We start from the raw sequence: 21187 nt of genomic DNA on the forward strand, positions 1-21187 counted from the left end.
GGCTTGGCCAGGCCCTAACCCTCCACGAGACAGACGGATGTGGCAGTTAGTCCCCACCAGGGGCCACGCACACATACCGAGGAGCATGAAGACGGCACGGACCGGTGCTATTTTGTTCTGTTGTGGAGCAGCCAGAGCCAGGGTGGTGTTAACTGATAACAGCAGTGAGGAGCCAAGTGCCAGAGAATGAGCTCCAGCCAGGGGGGAGAAGGGAGGGGCTCGTGACACCTCATCTCCACCAGGTCCGGGGGCTGGGGAGGGAGCTGACACCAAGGCTCAACTAGAAAGTAAATATTTAGAAAATGATGATGGTGACATGTGCACACATATGCTTGATGGAACTAATGTATGGATTGTTTAAGAGCTGTAAGAGCCCTTAATAAAATGATCTTAACAGAACAAAACAAAACAGGGGACCCCGGGAGCCATCTATGTCATTTCAAGGATGGTCCTGGGCCTTGGGTGGCGATACCACTCATGGCGACCCCTCAGGTCGGCCCGGCCCACGCCCTCCTCCACGTGAGTCCGTCCAAGGACTCGCAGGATCTACTTGGATTTGGCGTGTGACCTTGGTTTGACTTGTTCTCCGCTGCAGGACTCACGCCACCGTTGGCTATTTGGGATGTTCAGTGGGAGGGTTAATAGCAAGCCCAAACAACCGCAAAACACAACCTCCTCTATGAGAGCTTCACATTAGGACTCATGAGAGCTTGTCCCAAGGTTGTGCAAGGTTGGCGGTTCAAACCCCGCCGCTGCTCCGTGGGAGGAAGTCGAGACGGCCCGTAGCTGTGGGTGTGGGTCTCAGAAACCCCACGGGGCGTTCCACTCTATCCCGCAGCGGCTCCGGGACTCGGAATGGACGCGGGGAGGTTGGTTTGGTGTTGACTGTTCCAACACCCTCCTGGTGTGGCTTGCGTGTTGCCGTGACCCTGGGAGCGAGGGGACTGACATTTCAACCACCCGTGGGGTCACTCATGGCGGACAGGTCTCGGGGAAGCTTCCAGACAGTGACAGAGCTGGAGGAAAGGTCTGACGACCTCCTTTCCAAAGAGCATCCAGTGAGAATGCTGGGTCACAACAGAGCGCTACCTGATGGCGCCCTGCAAGAGGCCCTTAGAAGGCGCGCACTCGGCAGACGCGGTGGCCTCACCAACAGGCCGACATTCGCCATGGCCAAGCCGATGCTGCCGGCCAGGCAACACTTGTTATTTGGAGAGCCAGAGGCAGCACCCAACCCCAAACCCACTGCCATCAAGTGCGTTCGAACTCATAGCCACAGGACAGAAGTGCCCTGTGGGTCTCCGAGACGATAACTCTTTGTGAGAGTAGAAAGCCTCATCCTTCTCCCTCAGAGCGGCTGGTGGTTTTGAACTGCGGTTAGCTGCCCACAGCGCAGCCACTTTGCCACCAGGGATCCACACGAGCAATGGCAGGGATGGTTGCTGTTTTGTGCCATGTCTACGTGTCTGGGAGGGGAGATGACCTCACCTCATAGCCGGCTGTGAAAGCGGCCAATCTGGCAAGGGACTGCTTCCCCGAGCCCCCGACCCCAACCAGCAGAGCATGGCCTCGGTCCATGCGGATAATCCGGTGCACGCGGGTCAAGTGCTCCAGGGCGTCATCAAAGAGGACCAAGTTCATCTTGGTGTTGCTCTCATTGTACTCTTCAAGAATTTCCTGAAAATGGGAACGATCACAGAAGTTACAGAGCGAGACTGCGTGCTCAGAGGCAGACTCTCCTTCTGCCCGGGGTCGGGGCGGGGGTGGAGGGTGGGGGGTGGGGAGAGGGGAACCGAGAAGAGACATCTATAAAAGCCCACAGCAGCCAGGATGACGGCGTTGTCTGGACAGACGAGACTTATCTGCCCCCCTTGACCAGCCGACCCATCTGCTGTCCTCTGGTAGGATCCCAAAGTGTGATTTTCAAGGTAAGATGGTAACGAGGGCTCAAAGACAAACGCCGTGCCATCGAGTGGATTCCGACTCATAGTGACCCCACAGGGCAGGGCAGAACCGCCCCGTGGGTTTCCCAGGCTGTCACTCGACAGGAGTAGAAAGCCACATCTTTCAGCGGGTGGTTTCGAACTGCTGACCCTGCGGGTGGCAGTCCAACACATCATCACTGCCCAGCCAGTACTCCAAAGTGAGGATTGGTGGCTCCCAAAGCTGGCTGCCCACCAGGATTTGGGGACTCTCCACCGGCCTGGTTAACAAACGTCCATGTGTGGGGCTGCTGGGTGTCTGTGGGTCTAGTGAGTCCCCCGAGTCGTGTGGTGTACCACTAGATGGGGACGTGACAGCGTCAGACCCAAGCTTGGAGCCTGAGACAGCAGCGGGGAAGGCTCTATTGGATCCCTTGCTGAACCCATACCCACCCAAGGGGGACGCATGCCCAAGGAGCAGGGGACAACACGGGCACCTGGAACAGAGCCTTGGCTGCCTCATAGTCCTGGATGTCCTCGTAGACTCTCGCTTCCTCTTCATGCAGGGCCATCCGGAAGTCCCCAAACAGGATGGGGTCCCTCATCACCATCTCCAGGTCCTCGCGAAAATTCTCTTCAACCAAGTGGCCTATGTGATCTTGAACCTTGAAATGCAAGACCCCTTAAAGACCCAGACTTGTACAACAGTGCAGGCGCTTGAAGTTGTCAGGGAGAGGGCACCCACTGTCTCCCCGATTGTTAAAGGGACCTGATCCCCCAAACCTCTGTAACCCGGCGACGCTTCCTGCGTCTGGGTGTCTGCAGTGAGTGACTGGGGGGAAGCGCACTGGGGGCATGGGCTAAGCTGGCTGATTGTACGGAGAAGGATGGGGAAGGCCGAGCCCCGCTGGCAGCGGCTGCAGTTGGATGTACTGACCAGCTGCTTGTCGGTTTCGTTGATTAACCGGTCGTGGAAGACCCTCAGACACTCATTCCTCCAGACCCTCACCATCTGGGGAACCGTCTGGAACCTACGTAGTTAAAGGAACAAAGTCAGCTGTGCTGTCACGTGGGGAGAGGCCAGGCAAAACGCACCACCTTCAGACGGACATCCCCACGCCGAACGAAACCAAACCTACTGTCCTCCAGCCGTTTCTGACTCACTGGGGCCTCTGTATAAAGCATATGTTTACAGTAACCTCGTCTTTCTCCCGCGGAGTGGCGCGTGGGTTTGAACTGCTGACCTTGCTTACCCGACAGCACCACCAGGGCTCCATGACCAAGACACCGGGTGGGGGGGCAGAAAAGACGGAGCACACCCAAAGGCCCTTCTTCCGAGTCTCCTGCTCATGAGACTTTGAGAGTTTGATAGACACAGAGCCAGAAGTGTTGCCCAAATTTGTTCCATCCAGGGGAAGACTCTATCTCGCCCTACTTCCGAAAATCATCCAATGCACACGCTCTGGGTCACAGCCACCAGAACCAAAGCCACTGCTGACGCATGGGGCCCCTGCAGGGCCGAGCAGGGCTGCCTCTCTGCGTGTCCAAGGCTGTCCGTCTGTTGGATATAGACTGCTTCACCTGCAGCTGAAACATTCGAGCCACTGGACTTAAGTTAGCATCTCAACGCTTAATGCACTGTCCCCCCATCTTCCTGGGTCACGAGAAAAACATAAACCAACTCACTGCCATCAAGTCAGTGCTGACTCATCGGGAACCCCCGTTGATGGGAGCAGAGAGCCCAGTCTTTCTCCCCAGGAGCTGCTGGTGGTTTTCCCTGCTGACCACGAGGATTGCGGCCCAATGAACACACACACGACACCACCAGCAAGTACTTTGGATCATGACACCTCCCATCAAGCACTTGCCCCTGCCCCTACTTGGTAGAATACAGAACTGAAAAACAACATCAACGAGTGGTCCTTTCTCATTCTGCGAGTGGTGGGGCGATATTGTGACTTGGGTGACAGAGCAGGTCAGTTTTCCATTCAACAGTTCATACCCCTTTTGTTTCGTGAAACTGACTGCAAGCACCCCAATATCACTGCTCTCTTCCCACTTCCTCCCTGTGGGTTCCATTTCCAGCCAGCCTTTCTTGCCCCTTCCGAGCCATCTGAGCCTGGCTTGGGGGCTCACGCTGCCACTTTGGTCTCATGTGGTTGACCGTTCTGGTGTCATGGTCGTTGGTCACTTCAGAGCTATCTTCTGGCTGAGAGTTGATTCTGGGGGCGAGTTCAGTGCCAGGCTGAAGGTTCCCCCAGGCGTAGAGATTCCGTCAGCCTCCTTTCAGACCAGCTAAGCCCTTCTGCCCCCACCCAGCACCCTCTGTTGTAACTCCAAACAGAGAAGGAGGCGAAGGGAGCCGCCCACCACGTGGTTCTTCTGGCTGCAGGGTCAGAAGGCTGAGGCCAAGTGGACCAAACAGCTGTTCACCGGGACCACGATGTGCCTTTCTCTGGGAACTTTCCCTGGTGTCAGGACAGGCTCTCATGCCATGCTGAAGAGCGGGAACTACTCTCTCCTTCCCGGCCCTTGCAAACCTTCCAGGGATCCTGAGAGGGAGCGTGGGCTCATAAAGAGGCCTCCATTCACTTCATTTTAGTGTCTTGTTGACTCAGGATATGGGCCGCCTGGAGGAAGGAGGCTTGAGAATCTATGTAGCGTGTGCACGAAGGCCAGCAGCATGGGTCGTTTTCATGGGAAATCCTCTCTCTCTATGCTGCAGTCCTTCCTGCCGACCGCTCCTACTACTCCTGAGGACAATCCAGGGTCACCAACTAGAAACTGGCAACAATTACGTTGCATGGGCAACAAGTTTCACTCGGGCAACATTCTAATGGAAAGACTCAGATTGCTGGGCAAGGTTGTCCCATTGTAGGGTGTAGCACACCTGCCCGTCCAAATGCACAGCGCCTCCTCTTGATCCCAACTGTTTTCAACTCAAGGCCTGACCAATGGCACGCCTTCAGTGAAGCGTTTCACAAATATTTCTCTCTCTTTTTTTCCATATAGCATAAACACAAAGGCACTGGGTAATCGCTCGAGACATAGATCCGTCTAATTCGCCTGCGGGACAGCGTGCAGTTGAACAGGACAGACTCACCGGCCCGGGTTGGTGAGGACGAGGCCGTTGTAAACCCGCGAGAGGTCTCGCAGGTTAAAGATGTAATGGAACTTGGAAGGGGTGGGCGGCAGTTCCTGAACGATGGTCTTATAGAGCTTCAACGTGCAGAAGGTCAGCTTGTCACTCATGGCGACGATGCTCTCGTGAAATGTCTGGAAAATAAAAAGACCCCCCACCCCCAATCCCACCCCGTGAGTTCTTGAAGGCATGAAAGGAGGGGCACGAAGTGGCCCCAGAACACAGTTTGGCCAATACGGAGAAGGATGTGCGGGCTGTTCTCATGGTCCAACGCGGATTAGCATCATGCAGAGTGAGAGAAGTCGGACATGAACACCCCAACACTGTACCATTCCATTCACAGGGAACATGCAGCATGGGGAAGCTAATCTCAGGAGGGAAGATTAGTAGTTGCCACAGGCTTCACAGAGTAGGGGGCAGGGAATGGCTGCTGATGGGCACAGGGCTTACTTTTCAGAGGATGAGAAAGTTCTAGAACTAGGTAGCGGTGAGGGATGCATCCAATCATGTCAATGTACTACACAGTTAAAATGGAACATCTTATGTTATATGCATGTCTCCGAAATATTTTTTTTTGAGACAGAAAACGAAAAGACCAGAGAATCGCATCCGATCTTCATTGCTGTCCCTGCATTTTCACATCAACTGTCAAGGCGCAGTGAGCTTCCCATGACTAGTGCGGCTCTCAGAGCTTTGTGGGTGGGTGCCTTGAGGAAGGAGCTGAGCATCCTGGGTCCCCATAGTGCCTCCTGATGACCCTTGGCCATGACCTTACCCTGCTACCTCAGTCCAGCCCTTGAGGCTGCAGACCCCTTTAGAAGTGGACAGTCAGAAGCCACAAGGGATGACCTGCATCAAGTTCATTGGGACCATTACTGATGCCCAGGGAGCGCCTGCTACAGGCCAGGTGTGGGCTGCCCACTTTCACGTGCTCTCTCCTTTTGCCTCCCCCCGGGAGGTAGCAACATCATCATTTCCCTGATCTCGGTGAGAAAACAGGGTGAGGGGAGTTCAGGGGTCTTGCCTGGGAGAACGGACACTGAGATTCCAGCATCCAAGTCCCCCCGCCCATCACTGCTCTAACTCAGTGTGGCAAATGGAGCTCAAGATCATCACAATGTCCATGAGTGAATGTTATGATATCTGTAAGTGCTCCCGATAAAATGATTTTTTTTAATTTTAAAATGATGGTTTATGATTCTGTTAGGGAGCTGTCTTTGTGGGCTGCTAAAAGTACCCTGGGCTCACTGTGCCTGCTTTGTCTCGTGGGGCGGTTTCTGCCCGGCCTCAGGCCTGCCAGGGGCGACATCTCATTACATCACATGACTGAGGTCGGGCTTCGTCATTAAAGTGCCAGGTGCTAACCAAAAGGTCAGCAGCTGCGGCCCATCAGCCGCTGTGCTCGGGCAGATTCACAGCCTCGGACATCATCCAGGGCGGCTCGGCTCCGTCTGCGAGTCGAGTCCAGTTGAGCAAATCCACAGCAGTGATCGTGGCTTTGGGGTTCATGCTTACCAGGGTGTGGCCCTTCAGGATCGAAGCGTAAATCAAATGCAGAGACTCCTCGGATGGGAACGGCACGTTGAAGACATTGAACAGCGAGATAAATCTGGGGTCGACTTCATTGCGGCCTCCTCCCGCCTTCCCCATGGCGGCGATGAAGCCCAGGTCTCGGATGCTTTTGCAGTTCAGCTCCTTCCCCCGGTCGTACAAGTAGCCTTTCTCCAGGAGCAGTTTCAGCAAGGCAATCGGTTGCTGGGTGCCGTACTCATCCACCTGGGGTTTGGGGGGAAAGGAGGGGGAACAGCTGTGTCATAAAGCAGGACACTGAGGCCTCCGCTGACCAGCCAAATGAAAACCACAAGGCTGTGCCCGGTATTCCCTGAGAGCACCCTGATCTGAGTGTCCCGGGCCTTCTTGGGGGTTGCAGTGGTGTATTCCTCTGTGATATGTCCAAAAGTCTGTCTTCCCCACTGTAGGCCTCATAGAGAGATGAATGACATATGTCCTGCTCAGCAGTAGACAGCACTTGTTACACGGGGACAGTATGTTGACTAGATGGATGGATGAGTTAACACAGGTAAGTATATAAACAAACAGTTACACGGAATGGTGGGTGGATGCATGGACGGGTGGATAGAGAAACAGATAAATGGATGGGTAGGTGGATGAATGGATAGATGGATAGAGAAACAGATAAATAGATGGGTAGGTGGATGAATGGATAGATGGATAGAGAAACAGATAAATGGATGGGTGGGCGGATGCATGGATATGGATAGAGAAACAGATAAATAGATGGGTAGGTGGATGAATGGATAGATGGATAGACAAACAGATAAATGGATGGGTAGGTGGATGAATGGATGGATGGATAGAGAAACTGATAAATGGGTGGATGGGTGGATGCATGCATGGATGGATAGAGAAACAGATACCCGGATGGGTGGGTGGGTAAATACAAGGGAACTTCAAAAAGTTGGTAGACGCTGGTGGATCCCTCTGAGCAGAGTCGAGGGGCATGTTTCACATGAGACAGTGGTGAGTGAGCATGCGCATACGGCGGATGGAATTAGGTAGTAATGTGGTCCCTGCCATTCGATCACCCACTTGATCCATGTAGGATCCCTCTCATCTTCAGTATTTGTTTGTGTGTTTTTATCTACAGAGGTTTTGCCTCTGGTTTATTTTACTATTGTCTCTGGTTTATTTTAATATTGACATTGGTCTTTTCCACAATCTGAAATTACATATAAATATAATTTGTCTTCATTTTTTGTTTTTGTATGTTATCCAGTATATGTATGTTATACCAAGATGGGCAGGGGTATATAGAAGACAATATTTGGTGTATGGCTTATTGGGGACATGGGGGGGCAAGGTTGGAGGGAAATGAGGAGCAAATGATTCATAAAGAAGGGGAGGATGTTCTAGAACTGACTGGGGTGATGCATGTACAACTCTTTTTAAACATGACTGAACTTTGGGACTGTATGATATGTGATCTGTATCTCAATAAAACTACTAAAAATTGGCAGAAAGTTTCTGTTATTTTAAAGTTTGATTTTTTCCATAAACTTTTAAAAACTCCCTTATAAACAGAAGAGTGGATGGGCATCTGGATAGATGGCAAGATGAGTGACTTGATAGGATGGTTGGATAAACAGACACATAGATAAATGAGCCGACAAACAAGTGGGTAGACGGATGAACAGATACGTGGGTGGACAGATGGAGAATATTTGTACATGCACGGAGGCTGGATGGATGGGTCGGTGGGATCCAAATGGATTCCAGGTGGTTTACTTGGGAGACACACTTTCAGAATTAAAAAAAAATAATAAGTGGGGGTGATTCTGCAGAAAGGATCTAAGTTAAAATTTCTGTACAGTAAGAAAGCTCTGCACCACTCAGGTTCTGGCCCCAGAAACCCACCCAATCATGCACACTGAAGTTCTCCCTCACCTACTGGGGCCAAAGGTATTCTCAGGAGGAGTCTGCCCTTGTGATTCCTCCTGCCAAGGGCAGCCTGGGGCCCAGGTTTCCCCTTTCTGAGAGCAGTCCCTCTGCTTCGGCAGACCGACCACCTGAGCACCCTGGGAATGCTCCCCACTCAGCTGGCTCCCACACCCAGCGGCCTCAGACGCTGTGCTGAATACAAGAGGCTGTCACTCGCATCACACACACACATGCACACACACGTGCACTGCCGTGCCCCGCCCCTGCCATATTCAACCTTGGGCATGTTCAGGTCATCCATGAACACCAGGAGGCGCTTTCCCATGGGAGGGCCGTACGTGTCTTTGGTCCGTTTCTCCACGCTGGCCTCCAGGTTTCTTTGGATATCCAGGGACGTGGTGCGGGACGAGAAGTTGACGATCAGCACGATCTGAAAGGAGATGGGAGAGGAGAGCCGTCTGCGCTCTGTGCTATCAGAGCAAGGCGGGGCCGCCAGCACGGATCATCCGTTGTGCAAACTCACTGGCAGCTGAGCGGATTCCCAACAGCCCAGTGTGAGTCTACACTTCACCCTAAGTTCCTTCGTTCGTTTTTTCAACCCAGGTCCAGCGACAGGCTGAGGGGCTTGCTTTATGAAGTGTTTGGGGATCCGTAAGCGGCTAAAGGGCCATTTTCCTGGGACTCTTCCAGTTTCAGCTCTGACCTGCAGCCAGGGGGATCCTGGCCCCGAAAGTGGAGCGTCCCAGTTTTCCATAAACTCACTGTGATCCTGAGTTTTTACAGCCTGTCTGTGACTTGCGGAGCCCTGGTGGCTTAACGGCTACGAGGTGGGCTGCGACTCTCAAGGTCCACAGTTTGAACCCCCCGGCAGCCACCCCCCTTGGGGGAAAGATGGGGCTTACTACTTCCATAAACAGCTAGTCTCAGAAACTCATAGGCAGCTCCGCCCTGTCCTATAGGATCGCTAAGAGTTAGCAGTGACTTGATGGCAATGATTCTTTGACTTTGGGGAGCCCTGGTGGCACCATGGGTTAAGCATCAGGCTGCCCACGAAGGGGTCAGTGTCCCAAACTCACCAGCTTGCCCCATGGGGCAGTTCTACTCTGCCCCACAGGACTGCTATGGGTCTGACTCCACTCGATGGCGGTGGGTTTGTTTTTCTTTTATTTGTTTGAGTTTGCCTGGAATTAACTGGTGTGCTTTATACCAAAATATCAAAACACAAACTCGCTGCTATCACGTACATTCATAGTGACCCTATACAGTGCTTCAGCAAAAAGCCTCATCTTTCTCTCGACGAGCAGCTGGAGGGTTTGAACTGCTGACCTTGTGGCCAGCCACCCAGAGTTCCACCAGGGCTCCTTTGGCATAACGATAGAGCTGGCTTAATGTCGCTGAATGCCCCGCTCCCCTCGTCTCCCAGTGCCTGGGAACCACTGGCTCTCTTCTGCTGTAATGGACTTGCTTATTCTAGGTGTTTCATAAAAAATGGGACCGATGGACAGATGAACAAATCAATGGGCGGTGGATGAATGAATGGCAAATATGTGGATGGGTAGATGTATCCATGGCTACATGGATAAACGGAGGGACGGATGGTGAGTCAGGTGGAGGCAGGGAGAGGCCAGACATACATCTTGTCACATTCTTGCTTTAGTAGCTACAAAATACTAAAGAGCTTGGAGAACTAGTGAGTGATTCCACTAATGGGAAATAGACAATAAGGAAAGCAAATACCTAGAAAAGCCCGTTAACCCTAAGAGCCTCCTTTTCCTCGCCTGTGAGATGCTTTGAATAACAGTTACCCAGCCTGTGTTGGAGAATGGGTGTGTCCGACCAGGTGAAATTACAAAGCCATGTTCAATGTGAGAAAGGGATATTCAAGCACTCGTCACGGCCAGTCAAGCCTTCGATGACTGCAGCCCCCCCAGCAAACGGACCACAGCCTGACGAGAGACCCTGAGCTGCAGCCCCCCAGCTGAGGCGCTCTTGGATCATGCACCCACAACCAGGAGGTAGTAAGTCATTTTTTATAGGAAGCCAGTGAGTGTGGGCAATGTGCCACACAGCAAAAGGTAACAGATACAGTGACTTACATTCAGCTCTTCGTTGAGATTTTTGAGGAAGTTCTGGGTGGTGGCTGTCTTAGACGTGCCAGATTCACCAACCAAGAGGACGGGCTGCTTTGTTTTCACCATCTGCTGCAGCATCCAGCTCGTACGGGTGGTGTCCACTGTATGAACTGAACGCACACACACGAGAATGGTAGCGTCCCAAGAGCCCCAAGGTGGCGGCGGGGGGGGGGGGGATCCAAAAAGTTCATGGGAAATTCTGCTACTTTTTTTTTTTTTTTGTAGCTAGTTCAGGGATCGTTTGCTGGCCCTTAGGAGCGTTTTCCAGTCCAGTCTGTTGGGGCACCACGCCCCGGCCCCTCCACTATGTTTTTTATTCCATTTCCCCGTGACGGCCCCGTGTAACATCAGCATTTGGAAACTTGTAGCTTTTAGAGAATCCATAAAAAGCATCAACAAATTGTCAAGATGTGGCTTCAAAAACATATACCGTATATACTCGTGTATAAGCAGAGTTTTTCAGCACCTGAAAAACTGGGGTTTGGCTTATACACGGGTCAGTGGTACCCCAGCGAGGTGTAACATCTCGCTGCCCCTCCCCAGAGGTAACGGGAAGAGTGACCGTTATCTCGCGGGTGATTGCCGTTTCTCCGTTGTTCATTCAGAGGCCCGCTGACACTGCAGGGCTTTGAATGTTTGTTTACTCACATCTAACCAATCAGAGCCGTCCTATGACGTGTATCTTTGAAGAAGCCTTTTAAAGACCATGTGCGAAGGATGTGGCATGAATGGATGTCATCTGGTCAAGCCCGACTAACAGAAGGAGGAAATCTCATGAAGCCTGACATAGAGTTAATAGCAAAGTGGGTTCGAGATGCATGGGAGACATTCCAGAAGACATGGTGCGACGTGCCTTCCAGAAATGTAGTATTAGTAATGCTATGGATGGCAGTGAAGACTGCGCTTTGTATGAAATGACAGCAGTGATGGTGATGATGGCGATCTCAGTGAGGACAGCGTCTATGATGACTTCACACCAGGTGAAGTTCTGCACTGGGATATGGATGATGATGAGGAATCCAGTTTTGAAGGATTTTAACTCTTTACATTTTAGCTTGGTTGCTGATTGAGCTCACGGAATAGTACTCTTAAGGTATCATTGTTGATACCTTATTGTTTTTGTTGAACCTATTTTCCACTTACTGTGCTGGTTTACTAATGTTAAATGACTTGTCCTTTTATTTATATTTTTATTTAAAATAAATATTTAAATACATTATCCCACTGATGTCTCAATTTTTAGTAATTTTATTTTTGTTTGTTTTGATTACTGAAACTCACCAATAACTTCTGCATTTTTCCACCCTAGGGTTATACTCAGGTCAATCAGTTTTTCTGGTTTCCCAGGTAATAATTAGGTACCTCGGCTTATACTCGGGTCGGCTTATATTCGAGTATATGTGGTATACAAGGGGGGGGTCTTCTTCGGAGAATTTTGTTCCCAAACTATTATACTTCACAGCTTTACTGAGGTATTACTTATACCCCATAACATTCACCTAGTCAAAGTGCACCATTTAATGAAGTCTACAGGGAGTGCACAGGGGAGCCGCCAGCCCCCACGAGCCAGCTTTAGAATGCCAACACTGCTCTTCCCTTGCAACTATTCAGGATGCTAAAAATTCAACTTCCCCTCGGATTACGTCATCCATAAGCCCAAGGAATTTGTCTTCCTGGCCAATAACTTCCTCTGGAGATGGAGAAAACCCGCAATAAAAGGCTTGGCTTACTCCCCCGTGGGCGTTTTCCACCCTATTGGTCCCTCACTGTCTCAGAACGAGGGATTGCTGCTTCCAAGAACCGCCCCCCAGAAACAAAGACAACAGTCTGTTGGCAGACTGAACACCAAAGGCTGGGCAAAAGCCTACCGAGCCAAGGGCCGGACAACAACGTCAAAGCAGGTAAGGTGATGCGAATCTCCGAACCAACGCACTTCGAGGCCAATAATGTCATGAGAGACAGACACAGCAGTCAGGACAGAACGATGACAGCAGCAGCAGCCCAAGAGGACGGGGGAAACGGGGAGCTAATAGCAACGGGGACAGGAAGGAAGACCACGCTCTACACTGGATTGTGGCAATAATTGTACAAGTCGTTATGATATGCTTGAACTTTTGAGTTGTTTGATAGGCGAATGAGATGCTGAGGAAGCTGTGAATAATAATAAAAGGAAACAGTAAAAGACACAGCACAGAGCAACGAGTCACCTCTGTCATGCCAACCCCTCCCCCCGAAAAAGCACCCCACTGTTGTTGAGTCGATTCTGACTCACAGCAACGCTACTGGACAGGCTAGAAGTGCCCGTGTGGGTCTCTGGGATGGAAACGCTTCAGGGAAGCAGAGAGCCTCGTCTTCCTCCCAGTCGCTGTACACTTGGGTACCTTATTCAACATGCAATGTAATGTGTGGCCTCCATGGTGCCCGGAATAGGGGTCACTGTGTGAAGCCCATGGCACATGACTTTTCGAGCTGGGCCTCTGACGAAGCACTCCCTCAATCCTCCGGTGAGCTGGAGAGACTCCGTGGGGGCAAAGGTGAGAGCAAACGGGCACCACCCGCTGACCCGTCAGTGCCACCTGACCAGGGGATGCGCTGATAGTCACAGACACTTCAGGGTGCTGTCTGGGAGGCCTGCGTGTGCCCTCCTCCGCCCCTCGAGTGGCCTCCCCCAGTCCTCTTGCTCCGTGGGCCCCGCTTACCCAGGATGTCCACAAATTTCTTCTCGCGGACGTGCACGTACTCTGGGACCAGCCTGTTCCACGGGATCCATTTCTTCTGCTTGGAGTCAAAATGAAAGTCGTACAAGGTTGGGAGCTGACCTGCAGGGGAGAGAGGGTGGTCTGGTCCTCTTTGCTCTGGACTGGAGAAGGCAGGGACGGCTCTGGAACAGGCTGCTCTCAAGCAGTGCACTTGCGACGAATGGCCCCATTCTCTAGACGGTCACCTGCTGAGGACCTCCCTGGTGCCGGGGAGCCAGAAAAGTCTCCATCTTCGCGGGGTCCGGTGGGGGCAGAGAGTGGCAAGTGAGCAGAGGGCTGCCGTCTGTGGTCGGGAATAGCTGGGTGAATGACGGGTCACCAAGACGGGTGCGAGAGAGGCCGGGAATGATGAGGAGCCGCGGGTGGGCTGTACAGGCAGCCTCGGTCTTCCAGAGGGTGCTACACGAGCCCAGCTCGAAGGCCAGTCCCTCGTGCACCCTCTTTCTCACTCCAGGCCCCCAGGAAGAACTGTCGGAGCCACCACTGCAAGGAAGGTCTGCCGTGGCTCCGACTCAGCGACCCTGGGCACAACAGGACGCAATCTCCTGGCACAGTTGTTGCTACGTCTCCTGAGAACATGGCCACCGTTCTCGCTGCCCTTGTTTCCCAGCGGCGTTCCAGCTGTGCCTCTGATAGCAGGTGCCAGCAGTGCCCCGCCCAGGGCCATGTCCACTCAGCCCCTCAGAATGTGACAGGGTCTGTGCAGAAGCCATCCGTTCAAACGGCTCCTGCTGAATCAGGGTGGGCCTCCCTCCAGCCAACCGGCTGGTGTCCTTCTAAGAACGCAAGTAGAGACACCAACACATCGGGGTAGGCCAGGGGACCACAGTGGCGGGCTAGAGTGATGCAGCCCCCCTCAAGGATCCCCCAGGAAACCCTCGGAGGGAGCATGGCCCTGCCCACACTGTGGCCCTGGCCTCTGGAATGGAGAGAAAGCACACGGTGCTAGGGGAAGCCACTGGTTTGTGGGACTTTGATATGGTAACCACAGGAAAGGACATGGTGTCTGAGCCCCGGAGGATCCGTGGTCCTGGCCCAAGAGAAGCAGGACAGCTAGGAGACTCTGCCAGGGAGGAACAGAGCGAGAGATCTCGAGGAGGGCAGGGAGCACGAGAGAGGCAGAGAGAGAGAGAAGAGTTGGCCAATGGAGCATGGGGGAGAGGGCAAGCAGGGCCATGTCACAAAGGGCCTGGAAAGTGGATTAGAGGACACTAGAGGGACATGTACTAGGCAGGGGCAGTCAGTAGGACCAGTGTGTGGGGGGTGTGGGGGGTAAGCCATTGGGGAGACACGGAAGGGCAGAGGGCACAGGATTGAAACTACGGGGAGGTTTGAAGGGGTCCAGGCAACCTAGCAATGTGCCTACGTGGCAGGTCACGTTCAAATGGCAATAAGAGATGAACACGGAAGGAATTCCACTGTTTCCACATGGGCATCATACGGTCATGTGTACCCAGATGCATCCATGTTTTCTTAACTGCCTCAGGTTATAGTTCTTTAGCCAGACAGCAAACGAGGAAGACCAAACTGGACCTGATGCGTTTGAACTAAGGTGTTGGAAAAAATACTGACTATGGACTGCTAGAACAATGAATGAATTCACCTGTCTTGGAGGAAGACGTGCAGCCAGGTGGTCCTTAGAAATGAGGCTGGTGGGACTTTCCCACGCACTTTGGACACGTTATCAAGAGAGACCAGTCCCTGGGGAAGGGCCTCCTGCTTGGGAAAGTAGAGCGTCGTCAAAGAATGAGGAGACGCTGTGCCTTGCACGCGGACAGGGGGGCTGCAACTGGGAGGCCATGCAGGGCCGGACAGGGCTGCTCTGAGTCAGAACCGGCTTGACGGCAATAGCAAGTACAGTCCTTTGTCGGTCTACCTTTGCTGCGGGATAAAAATTCTAAAACCTTTGTATGATTATTTCCTAAATGATCTACCAGCCCACCCACCCCGTACCAATGGTTCTACTTGGGAACAGAGGTGATGAGTTCAAATCCCGGAACTGCAAGGGAGGTGGTGACAAAACCGAACCAGATGGGGGGCTCCAGAGGAGGCACGAATGGGAACATGTGCCTGAGCTCAGGTGACAGGACATCTGGTGTGAGTAGCAGCCCTCGGACTTGACCTTCTCCCGGGGGATCCGCCCGGTGCTCTGACCACAAGGCATGGAGAAGGAAGGTCTCGTCAAAAGCCCCCAGAGTAGGAACGCAAGGCACAGTCATTTCTCACCTGGCAATTCCCCGGGTCTGGCCCAGACGCCGTCCGTGTCCGCGGTAGGCAGTGAAGCCACGCGTTTCACGCATTCATCGAATTTGGCCCTGCCGCCCTCCAGCAGGCAGGCCCCCAGAGAGCAGTACAGCGCCTCCAGGAAGAAGCACTCCAGCAGGTCGGCGTCTTCTATTTCTCCTTCGAGCAATGAGTCCAGCATCTTGGTTAGCTGGGTGACCTGGTTCACAGAACGACACCTGGTCCAGCCCACGGGGTCACGTCCAGTGGTAAGCACTCGGTTCCCATATCCCAGGGCAATGGGACCACCAGCACGGACAAGCAGAAGGCTGCCTACAGGATCATACTGTGGATGCTGGCCCACGGCGCCCCCATGTGCGCTCGCTCACTCAGGTTTTCAGCAGCTCTGAGCTCATGTCACGTGCATCTCTGCCCCTCCCAGGGAAGCTGGACTTGGAGAAAATGTGCTGTCTAGCAGCCGTGGGAGGTCAGCTGACACGTGACAGGTGAAGCATTCACATACCGTCCTCGCCCACTGAGCACCAAGTCTGTCTCTTGAGTAGGGTCAAGTAATCAAGAGCTTAACGCTTTCACTACCCGGGAAGGTGGCCCACCAGACAGACTGGTTCTCATGAATGGGCTCTACCATCTTGTTCCCAGCGTCACAAATGGAATGAAGTGGTACGTCTTCCCTAATAGCCAGCTGCTGCCATCAAGGCGATTCTGGATCTCAGCGGCCTACCTGGCAGCGTAGAGCTGCTCTCTGGGGTTGGAGACTGAACCTTTACCTCAGAAGACAGCCTCATCTTTCTCCCACGAGGCAGCTGAAGGCTTCGAACTGCTGACCTTTCAGGTAGCAGCCCAATGCATAACCCACTACACCATCAAGTTTCCTTATCTCCCCTTCAGTGTTGCAGTTTATCCATCTGGTATTCCTGCTCCTCTTAAAAGCTTACTGGGGGTGGCGGCGGTCTATCATGAGGGGAGGATTTTTTTTTCTAATCCTAAAAGGGCCCTTGCTTCTTACCATATTTAGGTCTGTCTGAGGCACTATTGTCTTCAGCTTCTCGCCTTGTCTCCCGTCCACGATTCCTTCCACGATCACGTCCATGAGATAGGGCACGTATTTGTCAAAGAGAAGCTGTAAATCGCCTTGCTCCGTCTGCAGGAGAGGAGATTCCAAAGCCGTCTCAAGGGCTTGCTCATGCCCATGGAAGTCAGTGGAAAGCTTTCCTTGCCCGAGGAACTATGGGAAACTTTGGACAAATGTGGGTGCTGCACAAACCTGGATCCCAATGACGCATCTTTGTGGACGGAAGTAGCCTGTACAATACACTTACAGTTCACTGGGCAGGAAGCACTTGGTCCCCACAGAAAGTGTCCTGTCTCTCAAGCCTGGGAGGGGTGAGGTGGTGGGGCTAATGGGTCCCGTTTGACAGCAGGATGAGGTCTGATCACCTAGGTGTTCGAGTGATGGAGCCACACTCACCCAGCAAAAAACGGGATCATAGAGGGCCCTCTGCCAGTCATACAAGGGTGATTCCAGGGGCCACACGAGACTCATAGGACAGTGTCCCCAATAGGCCTATCCTCTTTCCCTTGGTCTTCCTTGGGGTAATTATGTCATGCTTTCTAACACCCCACCAGCCTCTGTAGAGGACTTGAGGGTGGAGTCCTGGGTGTGGGCAGCCACCACGCTGCAAAGGACATGGCCACCCCCATCTCTGCGCCTCTCCACGAAGCTGATGAGCCTCCTCTGAGATCATGCACACTTTCGAGTAGCCAAGTGAGGTCAGCTGAAACCTCTCAGCCCACTGAAGAAGGTGTTGGGTACCTCCTGGTGATGTGTCTCCCACCAGCTGGCCTCATCTGGACCAGGGGTTGGACAGCCGTGTCCCCTTGTCAGCTACGGCCTACCGTCTTGTTGGTTCATAAAGTTTTCTTCGCAGACAGCCATGCCCACTCATCTGCATATGTCTGTGGCTGATTTTATGATCCAACAGCAGGATCCTCAGACCAAAGTCGAAGCGACCCCACAGGGCAGAGAAGAACTTCCCCTATGGTTTCTGAGACTGCAAGTCTTGACCGGAGTTGGAAACCTTGTCCTTCTCCTGTGAAACGGCTGGTGGATTTGAACTGCTGACCTTGAAGTTATCTGCCCAATGAGCAACCTGCTATACCACCAGGGCTGGCTGCTCAGGGCGGAGCAAGGCAGCTGCAGAAGAAACCAGGGGCCCACAAAGTCTCCAAGAGCCACTCTTTGTCCTTTCTCAGAGAGTTCTGAGACCCTTAATCTAGGCTCAGAAAATCATTAACCTCCGCCACCAACTAAGAACTGTATGATCATGTAACGGCTGCCCTGCTTTTATCCAGTGTGCTGAATATTGATGTGGAAGCTGTCAAGGTCACAGGCTGGTCAAGGTCATGGCCTTCAGGCTACAAACCTCCCTCGGGGTTATGTTTCCGCAACTGCCACTGATAATCAGTTCACTTTATAGAAATACTTCTCACCTTGTTTTGCACTTGATTAACCCATTTTTTCCAGTAGGGCTCATATTTCAAGTTTTTAGGATCCACGTAGACCATTCCACATCGAGACACCGTGGCCGGAGAGGCGTATTGCAAATCTCCAACCTGGAGGAATGATGTTTGAAAACGAAACAGAACAAAAGATAAACGCTGTGTCTTTTCTTGCACAACTCTCCGCAGCTGCATGAAGCCCGGGATATGTCCAAGTTAAGACGGCGTTCCTAAGAAGCACCACATCGAGCGCTTGGTGTGTGACGAAAATATGACGAAGACGCAACGGACATTGTGTGAAAAAAAATCCCACTACACAGGGACAAGCAGCCGCTTGCAGTTTTTTCCCCTTCAGACTTCTTAAACGTGGCTAAGATCAGATAATATTCACACAACAAGTACCCACCCACATCAGCAATATTAGCTCACTTATCTCCCCGCCACCTCTCTCTCTCCCTCCATATATATCTGTTGGGAGCTTAGAGTCTCATTCTTTAGGATATATATATATATATATATATATATATATATATATATATATATATATATATATATATATATATATATATATATATATATATATATATATATCAGAGGAAACACATTTCCCATCAGCCAATCAGATAAAGGACTCCTGACTGTGGCCCCACAAATACATTTTGCGACCCAACCTAAGGTGTGAGTGGCCTTCAATGAAAGTGAAAGGCACTCCCAGGGGAACAGCTGTGAATCAGCCCCACAGGGCAAGGGGTCCACGCTGTAACCCGGAGGTGGAGGGGTCCCCGGGGAGCGGTCTCCAGGGCGGGTGAGCAGAGCCTCCTCTGGCAATGATAGAAAGTGTGAAGACGGAATGAGGATGAGAGGGAAAGGAAGGCGACTAGAAATTCCAGGCAAAACAAGTGGTTCTAAAAGAAAGGCGTCACAGTGCCCTCGTTGGCTCTGCAGTGCATATTTTCCTATCGATCCGATGACTCAATAACACACTGTTTTGGGTAAAAAAGAAGTCCTTTATCCTTGAGAGAGGGAGGCGCTGGGCCTGGGGGATCAGGGCCATAGTCTCGGGGACAACAGGGCTGTTGGCAGGACATCGTTCACAGACGTCGTTCCGTATCCTGCGGGGTGAGTGCTGGTCTTAAACGCCTGCGAGTAGACATCTAAGGTGGCGCCACTGGTCTCTCCCCACCCAGAGGGAAAAAAGGGTGATGGAATTGAGGCTATACGGAGACAATTCCTCCAACGAACTGAGGGGACATGCCAACCTCAGTCTCCACAGCCATGAGACCTGAAGAACTACAGGGTGCCCTCCTGCCACTGCCAACTGCCCCGAAAAGCAGCACATCAAAGCCCCCGGATGGAAGACTTACGCCAGGTCATAAGAGAGACCCCGCTTACCGGCCAGGTGGAGACACTCGGGACTCTGAGACTACGGCCCTCAGCCACCGCTCTGGTGGAAGAATCCACCACGCAAGATCAAAAGAGCAGCATGAACCCGCGGCAGCGTGCAGAGGGTCGGGAGAGCGGAAACAAGAAGCCCGGGAGAAAGCAGAGTCAGTGAGCGGGCAGTGAGGGGCTGCAGTGGACAAGTGCAGCCAAGGGGGGTCTGAACTGTGCATGGACCATCCCCTAACTCACAAGTTAAAGTTAAAAAACGAATCCTTGCTCTCCTAGCAGTCAATCAATAGGTAATATACAAACTTGAGGGGGGCCCTGTTCAACATGCTACTTACGGGTCCCCAGGGTAGGGTGAAAGGGGAGTTTTACCTCTGGGGATAGAAGAATGGGGAGGTGTGTTTCCACCTAGAACGTAAAGGGTTTTCCTCATCGTGAAACATTTCTGCATTCTTTGCTTCCGAAACCGTTCGCATTTATTACACCCTTGACGAACACTTAAGCACGACCTTGAAACGCGGTGTGCCGCCTGCTCTTCCCCGAGCACTTGCCTCAAAGAGCAGGGCGCAGTGCGCCTGGAGCCGGATGCGCTCTCCGTTGGCCAGCGTCAGCAGCTTGTTGTCGTCCATCACTGAGTTCATGTTCTCCACCCACAGGGCGTCCACGTCCCCATCAAACAGGATGTACCTGCGGCAGCCGGAGGAGTAAGCTGAGCCGTGGCCCCCCAAGACCACCAGCTATTAGTCCCACTGTGGCTTGTTCATTTCCATGTCCTCCAGCCATCTCCTGAGGGTCTGCCTTTTGTCCAAGGCCCCTCTGCTTTACCACGCTGGATATAACTTGTAATTAGTCCCTGACATGTAAGAATCAGAGAGCCTGAAACAGGCCAAGAGTTCCTGCTTTGCTGGCTAACTGGAAGGCCGGATGGCCCATGCCTGCACTCCACGTGGGGACAATCTGCAGGAGCTGAAGAGCTCTGCTCCCTGGGGACCTGGGGACACTATCCAGTGTCACACACACACACACACACACACACACACACACACTCACTCACCATTCTTCCCTTAAATCTGGGCTGAGCATCCGTCTCCATTAGCTCAGGTTCTGACCATGTTGCTTTCTCACAGGATAAAGTCAAGAGCGAAGAGAGGCTACCTGCTGGGCCCCTGGGAGCACCTGAGCCCACAGCCCTGGCTTACACCTGTCCTGGCGGAGGGGCTCCAAAGGCCCTGGAAGTCAGCCTCCTGCTCACTGGCATCTCTCCTGTTACAACCTCCTGGTGCACTGATGTGTCACAGCCAAGCCCACATCCAAAGAACAGCTAGGTCCTTTAACTGAGGGACCGCGGTTGGACACTGCTGCCATTGCACCTGCCGGTATAGGTATAGGTGTATAGGCACAGGCCGACCTCAGAGACAGCACAGGTGTGATTTCGTGCCATCGAGCAAGTGCCGCAATAAAGTGAGTTGCTCATCTCCAAAAGGCCTTATGTAAAACTTCAAAACATTGTACGAATGACCAAATCGGGGCCAGGGACACGAAGCGAGCACACGCCGCGGGTCCAAACCTTGCGGCTGGCAGCACGGCACATGACAATGCACCATCAGGGCCCCGCTGCCTTCCCGGACCACAGAGCGCGTG

The 21187-nt window shown here is 52.6% G+C and overlaps 1 protein-coding gene across 1 annotated transcript in view; it reads right to left on the reverse strand.

Moving 5' to 3' along the window:
* The window catches only part of DNAH10 (dynein axonemal heavy chain 10), a 129485-nt gene that overhangs the window by 38095 nt on the left and 70203 nt on the right, over window positions 1–21187 (reverse strand). Inside the window, exons 34-45 of the mRNA XM_075534629.1 lie at window positions 20098–20233; window positions 18149–18271; window positions 16665–16799; window positions 15641–15857; window positions 13355–13474; window positions 10620–10765; window positions 8801–8953; window positions 6580–6840; window positions 5026–5198; window positions 2860–2953; window positions 2420–2587; window positions 1489–1677 (exon numbers count right to left, since the gene is read on the reverse strand). Coding sequence (XP_075390744.1) covers window positions 1489–1677; window positions 2420–2587; window positions 2860–2953; window positions 5026–5198; window positions 6580–6840; window positions 8801–8953; window positions 10620–10765; window positions 13355–13474; window positions 15641–15857; window positions 16665–16799; window positions 18149–18271; window positions 20098–20233 — 1915 coding nt within the window. The remainder of the gene's footprint in view (window positions 1–1488; window positions 1678–2419; window positions 2588–2859; window positions 2954–5025; window positions 5199–6579; window positions 6841–8800; window positions 8954–10619; window positions 10766–13354; window positions 13475–15640; window positions 15858–16664; window positions 16800–18148; window positions 18272–20097; window positions 20234–21187) is intronic.

Source organism: Tenrec ecaudatus, chromosome 16 (assembly GCF_050624435.1).
Source record: "Tenrec ecaudatus isolate mTenEca1 chromosome 16, mTenEca1.hap1, whole genome shotgun sequence".
In the NCBI taxonomy this organism is placed as follows: domain Eukaryota; kingdom Metazoa; phylum Chordata; class Mammalia; order Afrosoricida; family Tenrecidae; genus Tenrec; species Tenrec ecaudatus.